The following is a 12,546-nucleotide window of genomic DNA, read 5'->3' as shown; positions in this document are numbered from 1 at the left end:
GGTTGGAAAACACAGTTTACAGTAGCCCAGAGTGAACATACTGATGCTGTTTACAAAGAAAAGTTGAAAGATTTGGATCTCAAATACAAATATGAGTAAATATGTGGGCTGTTGTCATCACTACATCGAGTAGGAAAAAAACGTCAAACTAATCCCCCAGTTGAATAACAAGAAAATAACTTCACTGACAAGCACAAGACTATGTTAAAGAATGATGCAGAAGACATCTCTTGCCTCTGTAGCGGTTGGATATTTTCCTATGACATTTTAGCGTGGTGATACCCCAACAATATCAATACATGATAATAATATAGGTGTTTAGAATTAAGCTTATATTCAATAAGGCAGAACGCATGACGAGTACATTTAGACTAACAACGTCACGTATATTTTGAACTAAAATAACAATACAGAACAACAGTTTAGAATGTCAGGAAGTCTATTTTAATTTATGAGCCCAGTTAATTTCTCGTTATACAGACTGAAAGATTCATCGTTGGTGGCGCTTCTAGACCCTATTCACGATCAATATTTAACCATGCCCGTTCGACAGAGGTCTCTCGCCAACATCAATGATTAAACACGGAGTAAATACGGGTTATTACAGGAGAATAAACTGCAATGAAGCTTTCAGTCTGTTATGCAGTGTAGTTTACAGAAAAAAATTAGGTGGAAAGTAAGAATTCGAAAAATAATTCAAATTTTACATTAACTCCTCAAAACGCACAATTTACAAATTAAAAAGACAAGAAACACACTATTGTATAAATTTGGATTTCCGAATCCAAGATCACAATTGAAAAATAAATATTCCAATTTTCATATTGATTTTACTTCTGTGATTTAAAATTGAATTTTCACAGATTCGTGATAGTAGATATGTAAGTCTGCATAATTGGGTTGTCGGTGGCCGAGCAGTTAGCTCGTACGCCTCTTACCTCTGCAGCCTGGGTTCGAACCCGCCAGTTGGCTGGATTTCATTAAATTTACCACGCTGTAAGTAAGAAAAGTGTCGTTCAGTTTGACTCTACCGAACAACGCAGGTTTTCCCCGGGTACTCCTCCTGTATTAACACTGAACTTTCCTGTTATTGGGCCAATGCCTGTTGGATGGTTAATAAATAAAATTTAAAAAAAATTTAAAAAAATAATTGCTTCTTCGCCCTTCTCTCTGCACTCTATGAGAAGTCGACTTTATTCACCTTTATCCAACCTGTACCTCACCTTTGACCTATACCTGACTATCATCCTTCTTACTAGACAGCGTACCTACTTGGCTTTCTACATCCCCGGGAATAAATATGGAGTATAAATAACTCTATATACCATATTTATACAGCCTCCCTGTACAAGTTTGTTACCGAGTTGAAAGATGTTGTCAAAGTGGATGTTCCGTATATTCTCTATGACTTCTACACAGTGTGTGTTTCTACTCGTTTGGGTTATTAGCAGGTGTATAAACTCAGAATGGAGTAAACTTGATTATCTAGACTTGTCTTTGGGGGTGCTCGATCGTTTATAAATGGATACTGAGAGTGGGACTGGAACTCGAACTGTCAGTCCCTGGGTAAACGAGGCTGGAAATTAAGCTTTATATGGTGTAATACATGTTATTAGTTGCTATTTTAACATGATATTTAATTTTTTTTGTATGTATTTGACTTCTATGTAAATGCTGCTCCTGTTTTTAGTGAGCCCCTGATATAAAAGGGATGCAGAAAATAAATAAATAAATAAATAAATAAATACATGATGAAAATATGAGTACATTGTAATCTCAGCATCTAATGAATGATTTTTTAATAATTATAAGAATGATTTTATAACGTCTGACCAACAAATGATTGTTCAAAGATCTGAATATTTCACTTTCCAGAAACTTGACTTTTTTACTAGAGCCAAAATGTTGTTTGCTCTGCATACTTTAATTGTATATTAATTGACAGTATTGTTTTTACTATGCCATGCTTTCCACAGCATGTTGTTTAGTAATAAAGAATTATTATAATATTCAAATTTAGAAATACATTAATTTACATGTACTTCTCGTTTACAGATTATTTCAATTATATATCTCCAATGCCATCACCATTACACTACACCATTACACTACACCATTACACTCCATTTCAGTAATACGTCTCGTGGCCTAGAAGGTCATAAGTTTGTTTTACCTGGCATGGCTGGGACGTTGCGGCCTATTTGATTTAGTGTATAGGGATCAGTGTATGTTTTCCAAAATACCCCTCAACTTCAAGTGGTATTTTTCAAAATGACACCCCACCTCCATCCGTCGGTTAAAAATGCCCGGCCCTTTTATTTGAAAAAAAAACACCTCACAAGCTAGGAACCATTGGCAGTCTAATTAGAAATATGAACTGTGCAAGTTATAATAACCAATTTAAATATTTGCATAGGTATATGCAATATCAAAATAACGTAAACTCAACTGTGTCCTGTGCCAGTATGGAGAGAGAGAGAGAGAGAGAGAGAGAGAGAGAGAGAGAGAGAGAGAGAGAGAGAGAGAGAGAGAGAGAGAGAGAGAGAGAGAGAGAGAGAGAGAGAGCGCCCTCAGAGTCATTCACAAATCCACAGGCCGGTGCAGGCCGAGCACAGCCTAGTCAGCTGCTGATCATGTGATACCTCCACAAGGTCGATCGTCTAAACAATCGGTTGTCTGTCAAGTGTGAAGTGGACATTGTCACCAGCGTTGTGTGTATCAGTGAGCTAACGGTGAAGATTCATTTTAGCCGAGATGATGACCTGTTCACTTTGACAGTTTTCCGTGTCAGAGCACAACCTAAAACACAGCAAAACTCTCAGAGTTAAACAATATTGTCACCCAAAGTCGTTTCACCCAAACTACTAGAAACGTATCATCAAGATGGCGGTTCCGGGTTTAGGGATTCGGTTGTTACAACGTTTGACACCTCAATACTCTGGGGAATGTAGGAATCAGAGGTAAGTTCAACCATTGTTAGATGTGTTGTATTTCTACAAAAGTGAAAGGGTGAAATCAGACCAATGTGTGGTTGTGATATTCTAAAATTGTGTTCAGCGATTCGACGAAATCTGGTAATAGTAATAGTCGTAGCAACTACCGTAGTACGTACGTAGCTGTACCATAAATGGTAGACTGTGGTGTATTGTACCACAGTCCCTCTATGTGATAGATGAACTGTGATTGTGCCATGGTGGGCACCGCAGCATGTCTGTGTCGAAGACTTTCTTAAAAGATGTAAAATCTTTACGAAATCATCTTACTTTAACCTATCATGGGGGAGGGGGGGGGGGGAGAAGGAGGTTAGTGGTAATCACAGTAAATTGTCATATTGAATGGCCCTTGTCTGTTACACTTTCCCCCAGTTGGCATGTACAAGACACATCATATACAATGTAATATTAGTTGAGGGTATTCCCCTACTGTATTGTCACCTTGTCAGAATTATTGTATTTACTACATGGGTAATATATTGGTGTATTGTAGCTTGTGGTCATGTCAAAAAAGATTTGTGAATGTGATGACTTTAAAAGTAGAGATGCTGGTAATATGATAATACTAATTTTTATGATAATCACAACAGTGATTTTTATTTCCATATTAATCCTTTACTGTTTGGCATGACAACTTTTGACATTGGTCAGTGTACGCTGTCTGCAGTGTAGCTTGTGGTTTGGTTTGGCATGACAACTTTTGACATTGGTCAGCATATGCTGTCTGCAGCGTAGCTTGTGGTTTGGTTTGGCATGACTACTTTTGATATTGATCAGCGTACGCTGTCTGCAGTGTAGCTTGTGGTTTGGTTTGGTTTGGCATGACTACTTTTGACATTAGTCAGTGTACGCTGTCTGCAGTGTAGCTTGTGGTTTGGTTTGGCATGACTACTTTTGACATTGGTCAGTGTATGCTGTCTGCAGTGTAGCTTGTGGTTTGGTTTGGTTTCCCAAAGTTAAAAGGGAGAGTGTGGTAGAGTCTGTGGATATCGGCCTGGGTAACACAGTTGGTAGTGGCTCCTTCAAGTGATCTGACTCTGGAGGTCTCTGGTTTGAGTCCTCACTCTGGTTTATTTTTCTCTTTCTCATTTACTAATAGTATGTTAGTGACAAAAATGAGTGAATTCCTCAATTGAGATTACAGATGCAAACACTAATTTTGTTGTCAATTTATGATGCCTGCAATACTTTTCACCTGAGTTCTAGATCTAGGGAGTTAATGAAAATCCAGGACTCAAAATTAACTTTTATCTGTGGTACTCCGACCCAGTGGATTACCAATTCAGAAAGTGGTAGTCCAAGGCTGGAGACCAATAGTCCTTTAAATATTTCTGAATTGAAAATAGATTTTCTTTATTGGAAATATGTGTGGTATTGAAATATTTTTCAAATCTAAATCTATTGTTTAAATCATCACATAATCAGTGGTAGTCTGAGTAGGCTACCAGCTGCCAATTATGGTAGTCCCATGACAAGAATTGATAGTCTGTTGACATGAGACTACTGTTAATTTCGAGCCCTGAAAACTAACAATTAATCTCAACATATGTATGAAAAGAAATTACAACAAAGAAAATAACAGCAAGACTAAAAACGAACCTCTTGTACAAAAGTACTTATGTTTGTTGTTTGCACTGGCTCAACTCTTAGAACTCAAGGAAAGTGAAAAAGAATCAAGTGTCTTACAGACTTGTCCTTCAGATGGATCAAACACTTAAACATTAACCAAGACTTTGTAGTCTAGGAATTCACCTTGGCTGGAGATTTACTTTGGATTAAGTGTGGCTGGAGATTTACTTTGGATTAAGCCAATGAATGTCTGGTGTTAGTGTGACTGGAGATTTACTAGTACTTTGGATTAAGTCAATGAATGTCTGGTGTTAGTGTGACTGGAGATTTACTTGTACTTTGGATTAAGCCAATGAATGTCTGGTGTTAGTGTGACTGGAGATTTACTTGTACTTTGGATTAAGCCAATGAATGTCTGGTGTTAGTGTGGCTGGAGATTTACTTGTACTATGGATTAAGCCAATAAATGTCTGGTGTTAGTGTGGCTGGAGATTTACTAGTACTTTGGATTAAGTCAATGAATGTCTGGTGTTAGTGTGGCTGGAGATTTACTAGTACTTTGGATTAAGCCAATGAATGTCTGGTGTTAGTGTGACTGGAGATTTACTAGTACTTTGGATTAAGTCAATGAATGTCTGGTGTTAGTGTGACTGGAGATTTACTTGTACTTTGGATTAAGCCAATAAATGTCTGGTGTTAGTGTGCCCTCTAAGTCAATTTGACATACCACTGATGCACAGCAATTACTTTTGACCCGTCAAAATTGGTGGAGATTTGGATTAAGTCAATGAATTTCTGACATTAGTGTGCCTTCTAAGTCAAAATTTTGTGCCCAATCTCTTTCTCTGTGATGACTTACAAGAAAACACAGTTTTTATAATTTTGACTCGACTAAAAATAATTGTCTTTTGTTAGAAGGCACACAGACTCACAGTCTAGCAGACAAATAAAACAAAACATGGTCTGAATGACTTGGTGAACGGCACCAATGCCTATCTGAAGTTTGCCTTTCAATGTTTTTAAGTTTTGTAATTGTGATGTCATACTGGAGTGAAATATATTTTTAATTTTCACACACTTTATTTAACTAATGGTTATAGCATGAGTGCCAACAATGATGAAAGTGTCACTCTCAGTCTGATGATGATGTCAGAAGTAAGTTGACATGGTTTCATATACATAACATTCAGCCATTGTATGTGATGTTTTTCACAAATCTATCTTGACATGTTTATATAAAATTTCAGATTATGGTATCTACTTTTTATCAATACTGCCCTCTTGTGGTAAAAACAGCATATTAGCAATCTCTTGTTTTTAGAACCACTGTGTTGTAATACATAGATGTACATATGAAATGTCAGTGCTTTAATAAGGGGCCTTTATTGCATTTAAATATGAATTAAATTGACACATTTTTTTAAGTGTTTTTAATCTTTATAAGATTTTAATACAAATGAATTACATCATGTATGCGACAGTGATTGGGGTGAAGTGGGGGTTGAAACTAAGTCATCAGCTGGGGTGAAGTGGGGGTTGAAACTAAGTCATCAATTGAGGTGAAGTGGGGTTGAAACTAAGTCATCAATTGGGGTGAAGTGGGGGTTGAAACTAAGTCATCAATTGGGGTGAAGTGGGGGTGAAACTAAGTCATCAGCTGGGGTGAAGTGGGGGTTGAAACTAAGTCATCAATTGGGGTGAAGTGGGGTTGAAACTAAGTCATCAATTGGGGTGAAGTGGGGGTTGAAACTTAGTCATCAATTGGGGTGAAGTGGGGTTGAAACTAAGTCATCAGCTGGGGTGAAGTGGGGGTTGAAACTAAGTCATCAGTTGGGGTGAAGTGGGGGTTGAAACTAAGTCATCAATTGGGGTGAAGTGGGGATTGAAACTTAAGTCATCAGTTGGGGTGAAGTGGGGGTTGAAACTAAGTCATCAGCTGGGGTGAAGTGGGGTTAAAATTAAGTCATCAGCTGGGGTGAAGTGGAATTGAAAGTAAGTCATCAGTTTGGGTGAATTGGGGATTAAAACTAAGTCATCAGTTGGGTTGAAGTGGAATTGATAGTAAGTCATCAGTTTGGGTGAAGTGGGGTTAAAATTAAGTCATCAGCTGGGGTGACGTGGGGATTGAACCTAAGTCATCAACTGGGATGAAGTGGGGATGAAACTAAGGAATATAGTGGATACTTTAAATAAATATTATGTAACTCTTCTTCCAATCTGTAATGACTGTACATCTGATGAGAAGAAGCCTATACACATGTGAAATCATGTGGAAAATGTAACTATCTGAACTAGAGACTTGCATATGAAATAAAAAATTAAAAAAAAAAAATATTAAAAAAAAATCTACCTATCCCACCAATTCTAAAATTGAATGTAACCGGAACCACACAATTTTTTTTATTAGGCCTAATGAAAACACAGAAACGTTTATCAAAGGAATCTGAGTATGGGTTTTTTTTTTCAACTGTAAAATCAGCCAGTTTTCACATTAAAATTGGTCATATTTTATGAATTACTACAGATTAAGGGGTTGGCTATGTTACATAAATCTACACTAAGTTAAAGGGCTTTATTTAATGAGCTGCATGACTTTGGTCCCACTGCAGCACTATATTGTATTGTATCAGTGTATGGATAGTGTTACAAGTACGTGTATACTAGTATGGTGTGTGGATGATGTGGACTGTTTAGGAATTTCAAAGTGAGGCTAGCTCTGCCACGACTCACCACAGGCATACCATTCTGATCCTCTCTACATCTACCTACATGCCAGGGAATATATCTTTGATTGATTTGTTAAAGAGCTTACTGGGATAAAAGCTGTTAACACATGTGGACTTTTTTATTGGTTACCGGTGAATTCAATATAAGTACATCACAATGACTAGCATTAGTAGTACTATGAATCAATTTGTGGTGAGGTTGCCGAGGACTATGCTTGGATCTAAGTGTACATACCAGTATGAAATTATTGATGTCTTGGAGAAATGTGAGACTTCCTATACATCGATGTAAAGTGGCTATTGTGTCATTCTGTTCACCTGTACTAATGATTGCAAAAAAATACGACATTTTTAATTTGATAGTTCCATCATGGGGACGTGCTACAGTCTTAGACAGGTACGTAGGAATTATTGTAGGAAAATTAAACTTGCTATAGAAATACCATTTTATATGCATTTATTTTGAAAAATTATTACATGTAAAAGTACAATCATTATCTCTCAGATCTGTGAACTCTGTTTATTCACTGTCTTATCTCGGATCTGATACAGCATTTTGTGTTTTCTACTTTACAAAACAATTCAAGGGTTTTTTTTTTATTAGTTCCAACCTCAGAGTGTAAATAATTTATGTAGTATATTTCAGTTAAATCACTCAGTCTTCTAAACAATAACAACTAAAGTAGGCTGTGTGATTGAGCTGAAATATACAAGGTAAATTATTTATTTTCTGAGTTTACAACTACTACAAGATATGAAATAACATTTTTGATTGATTTCAGATTTTGACATTTCTACGTATACTTGTAGCTGTCATTTGGTAACTTTTCCTTCAACTTTGTCTTATCCAACATTATCAAATTATCAAATTATCAAATTATCAAATTATCAAATTATCAAATTAGATTGAAAGAGACTAATTATTTGTCAGCTAAATGTGAATTTAGACCTGGCAAACATTTTATATTTATCTGGAAATACATAAATTTATAAGAGATTATGTGCAAAGAGTAAATTTTGTAATCTAGTAACAGTTTATTACAAGAATATGAATGTTTATATCAGATGTTGTACAACTGTTACCATATATCCAGTGTAGTAGTGTACCCACTAAGCCAATTTTGTCCAACTGTTACCATATATCCAGTGTAGTAGTGTACCCACTAAGCCACTTTGACGCACGGCTGACGCACACAATTTGTACAGACACACCAGATTTGGTGTTCCCCTATCTCGTACTACAGTGGTGACTAGTGTACCATCTAAGCCAATTTGATGCGCCGCTGACACACACAATTTGTAGAGACACACTGAATTTGGTGTTCCCCTATCTCGTACTACAGTGGTGACTAGTGTACCATCTAAGCCAATTTGATGCGCCGCTGACACACACAATTTATAGTGACACACCAAAATTCTCTTGCTATGTGGTGACCCCCAAGAAATGCCAGTTTCTATCATACTGACCCACAACAACAAAATTTGGCTATCATTAAAGGGCACACTGTATATATCTGTTACCAGTACCCATTCAATTTTATTGCAAAAGCTGCACTAGATGTAATTGGATTGGATTGTAATTGTAATTTTTGAGATATAATGACTTACTCATGATATTGGGTTCCATGAGATGTATTTGATCACCTTCGATAAATATGTGTATTAGTGTGGTGTAATACATCCAATCAAATTGTTTTTGGGTTCCATGAGATGTATTTGATCACCTTATTCGTGTGGTGTAATACATCCAATCAAATTGATTTTGGGTTCCATGAGATGTATTTGATCACCTTAGATAAATATGTGTATTAGTGTGGTGTAATACATCCAATCAAATTGATTTTTGAGTTCCATGAGATGTATTTGATCACCTTAGATAAATATGTGTATTAGTATGGTGTAATACATCCAATCAAATTGATTTTGAGTTCCATGAGATGTATTTGATCACCTTAGATAAATATGTGTATTAGTGTGGTGTAATACATCCAATCAAATTGATTTTTGAGTTCCATGAGATGTATTTGATCACCTTAGATAAATATGTGTATTCGTGTGGTGTAATACATCCAATCAAATTGATTTTGGGTTCCATGAGATGTATTTGATCACCTTAGATAAATATGTGTATTAGTGTGGTGTAATACATCCAATCAAATTGATTTTGAGTTCCATGAGATGTATTTGATCACCTTAGATAAATATGTGTATTAGTGTGGTGTAATACATCCAATCAAATTGATTTTGAGTTCCATGAGATGTATTTGATCACCTTAGATAAATATGTGTATTAGTGTGGTGTAATACATCCAATCAAATTGATTTTGAGTTCCATGAGATGTATTTGATCACCTTAGATAAATATGTGTATTCGTGTGGTGTAATACATCCAATCAAATTGATTTTTGAGTCCATACCCAAAAATCAGCAAACCAATAAAAATGTCCATATGGATGACAAGTAGGTATTCATTTTGAATTTTTAATTCACAAAATAACTCTACTGTGTTTTCCTACTTCAAAAAAAAAATGTGAAATAACATATACTACATCCTTTTTGTAACTCAATAAATTGTAAAATATTTGTTTTTATGCATGCAATGACAAACTTTCTTCACACTTGTCAGCTTTTTATAATTTATTGAGTTTATCAATGTTATTTCACATTGTTTTATCAAGTAGGAAAACATGATAGAGTTATCTTTAGAATTAAAAAACCTAAATAAATACCCTTTTGTTGGCCATATGGTCATTTTAAACACATCATCAGTTCGGTAAACCATATTGTGGTAATACTAATTGTTGAAAATATTAATTATGGTATAGCACACTATGGTCACTTTAAACACATCATCAGTTCGGTAAACCATACTGTGATAATACTAATTGTTTTCTGTTTTAATTATGGTATAGCACACTATGGTGTGTTTAATTAGTCACCTAATTAATACAATACTTTTGATATTGTTTTCACTATTTTCATAAAATTAATCACTATGGTGTGTTTTTTACTTAATTTGATATTATTTTGACTCTTTTCGTAAGATTGAAATCCAAGTGAATCAACCAACTCTACATTATTGATCCTCAGAATCATTAAAATTGTATAATACATCCCCTTTAGAATTGGTTAATATTTAATGATAATGTAAAGTATTCACTGTTTTAATTAACATCTAGTGTTTTGTGAATGCAATTAATAGTTGTAGTTAGTATGTAAATATATGTATATGCAAGTAATAAGACCTACTATCTCTATTGTTATGTAAATATATGTATATGCAAGTAATAAGACCTACTATCTCTCTATTGTTATGTAAATATATGTATATGCAAGTAATAAGACCTACTCTCTCTATTATTACGTAACAATAATGACTATTTTCATTAATACACCGTCTGTGACAAATAATTCTATTATTATCTATGTTCTGTTCTTCAAACTAAACAATTCTATTATACATGTACATGGTGTGAATTTAACTTTTATATTGGTAGTAAGTCAGAGTTAGCCAAGTGATTTTAACTTTTATATTGGTAGTAAGTCAGAGTTAGCCAAGTGAATTTAACTTTTATATTGGTAGTAAGTCAGAGTTAGCCAAGTGAATTTAACTTTTATATTGGTAGTAAGTCAGAGTTAGCCAAGTGAATTTAACTTTTATATTGGTAGTAAGTCAGATTTAGCCAAGTGATTTGAACTTTTATACTTGGTAGTAAGTAAGAGTTAGCCAAGTGATTTGAACTTTTATACTTGGTAGTAAGTCAGAGTTAGCCAAGTGAATTTAACTTTTATACTGGTAGTAAGTCAGAGTTAGCCAAGTGAATTTAACTTTTATATTGGTAGTAAGTCAGAGTTAGCCAAGTGAATTTAACTTTTATACTGGTAGTAAGTCAGAGTTAGCCAAGTGAATTTAACTTTTATACTTGGTAGTAAGTCAGAGTTAGCCAAGTGATTTGAACTTTTATACTTGGTAGTAAGTAAGAGTTAGCCAAGTGATTTGAACTTTTATACTTGGTAGTAAGTCAGAGTTAGCCAAGTGAATTTAACTTTTATATTGGTAGTAAGTCAGAGTTAGCCAAGTGAATTTAACTTTCATACTTGGTAGTAAGTCAGAGTTAGCCAAGTGAATTTAACTTTTATACTTGGTAGTAAGTCAGAGTTAGCCAAGTGAATTTAAGTTTTATGCCTGGTAGTAAGTAAGAGTTAGCCGAGTGAACTGTTTCAACTAGCTGGAACTGAAACATTTTTATGTCCCATCAGTAGCAGATAGTGCAGACTATCACCTTATACTTACTTATGGTAGTGTAGATACAAGGTTTGCAGTCTATGTAACCTGGACTACCACTAATTATTTCACAACCTACATTGAAGCAGAAATTACACTATTTTATGGTCTGAAAGAGTGATAAAGTCAGTCAGAAGTTAAGTAGAAAGCTGTAAGGTCATCATAAAAATGAAAAATAAAAAATTGAAATATATCTAGTTCTCAATTAACCTACTCCAGTAGACATATGCTTGACTTGCCCTATGTGGCATAGTATGTATAAAGCTGTCTTTGCAGGTCATAGTTGGTGACATTTCAATACCTAATACTAACTAATCAGTCATGTAAATTATTATACTATATATTATATTTTAAAGACAGCTTGTACATCAATCAATCAATCTAATATTTATTCATGGTTTCTATTTTCTATTTGTGTAAAAATCAGACCAATTGAAATCCTTTGAAGTAGTATTACGGTACTATTAAACAATGTGTTACTACAAGATGAGCTTTTTTTCCCAGTATAATAATTTTATCATTGTAGATCACCTACATGTAATGAAAAGTGCTAGAGTAACAGCTGTTGTATGTCCTAGAAAAGCAATGCATGACTACCTCATGTACCAGCATATTGTACAGTGTCCATGTGTAGGTTGTGATATTTGGGTGTACATGTACATTACAGGTTTTTAGATTGAAATATTTCAGGGCAGTGTGCTGCATTTTCTTGTATTTATATATAGTTGAAATATGACTACTAGTCTGGCTGGCTAATCAAGTGATTCATTACAGCTCCTATAGCCATGCCAGGCAAACCAACAAAAAAGCCTGGCTGGCTAATCAAGTGATTCACTACAGCTACTATAGCCATGCCAGGCAAACCAACAAAAAAGCCTGGCTGGCTAATCAAGTGATTCACTACAGCTACTATAGCCATGCCAGGCAAACCAACAGAAAAGCCTGGCTGGCTAATCAAGTGATTCACTACAGC

At 34.9% G+C, this 12,546-nt stretch overlaps 2 protein-coding genes across 3 annotated transcripts in view; both read left to right on the top strand.

Annotated features, from left to right (window-relative positions):
• The window catches only part of LOC144439699 (sulfotransferase 1B1-like), an 84,638-nt gene extending 83,446 nt beyond the window's left edge, over positions 1 to 1,192 (top strand). For both annotated transcript variants that reach the window (XM_078128935.1, XM_078128934.1), the window contains one exon: positions 1 to 1,192. This exon is cut by the window's left edge and continues 11 nt beyond it. In XM_078128935.1, the coding sequence (XP_077985061.1) occupies positions 1 to 99 (99 nt within the window). In that variant the 3' untranslated portion in view covers positions 100 to 1,192.
• A 1,508-nt stretch (positions 1,193 to 2,700) lies between these two features.
• Positions 2,701 to 12,546, top strand: part of LOC144440099 (glucose-6-phosphate exchanger SLC37A2-like) — a 31,497-nt gene continuing 21,651 nt past the window's right edge. Inside the window, exon 1 of the mRNA XM_078129362.1 lies at positions 2,701 to 2,960. Within this exon, the coding sequence (XP_077985488.1) occupies positions 2,884 to 2,960 (77 nt within the window). The 5' untranslated portion in view covers positions 2,701 to 2,883. The remainder of the gene's footprint in view (positions 2,961 to 12,546) is intronic.

This window comes from Glandiceps talaboti, chromosome 9 (genome assembly GCF_964340395.1).
Source record: "Glandiceps talaboti chromosome 9, keGlaTala1.1, whole genome shotgun sequence".
Classification (NCBI taxonomy): Eukaryota; Metazoa; Hemichordata; class Enteropneusta; family Spengelidae; genus Glandiceps; species Glandiceps talaboti.
The sequence above is the reverse complement of the archived record's forward strand: the minus strand, read 5'-3'. Positions and strand labels throughout refer to the sequence as shown.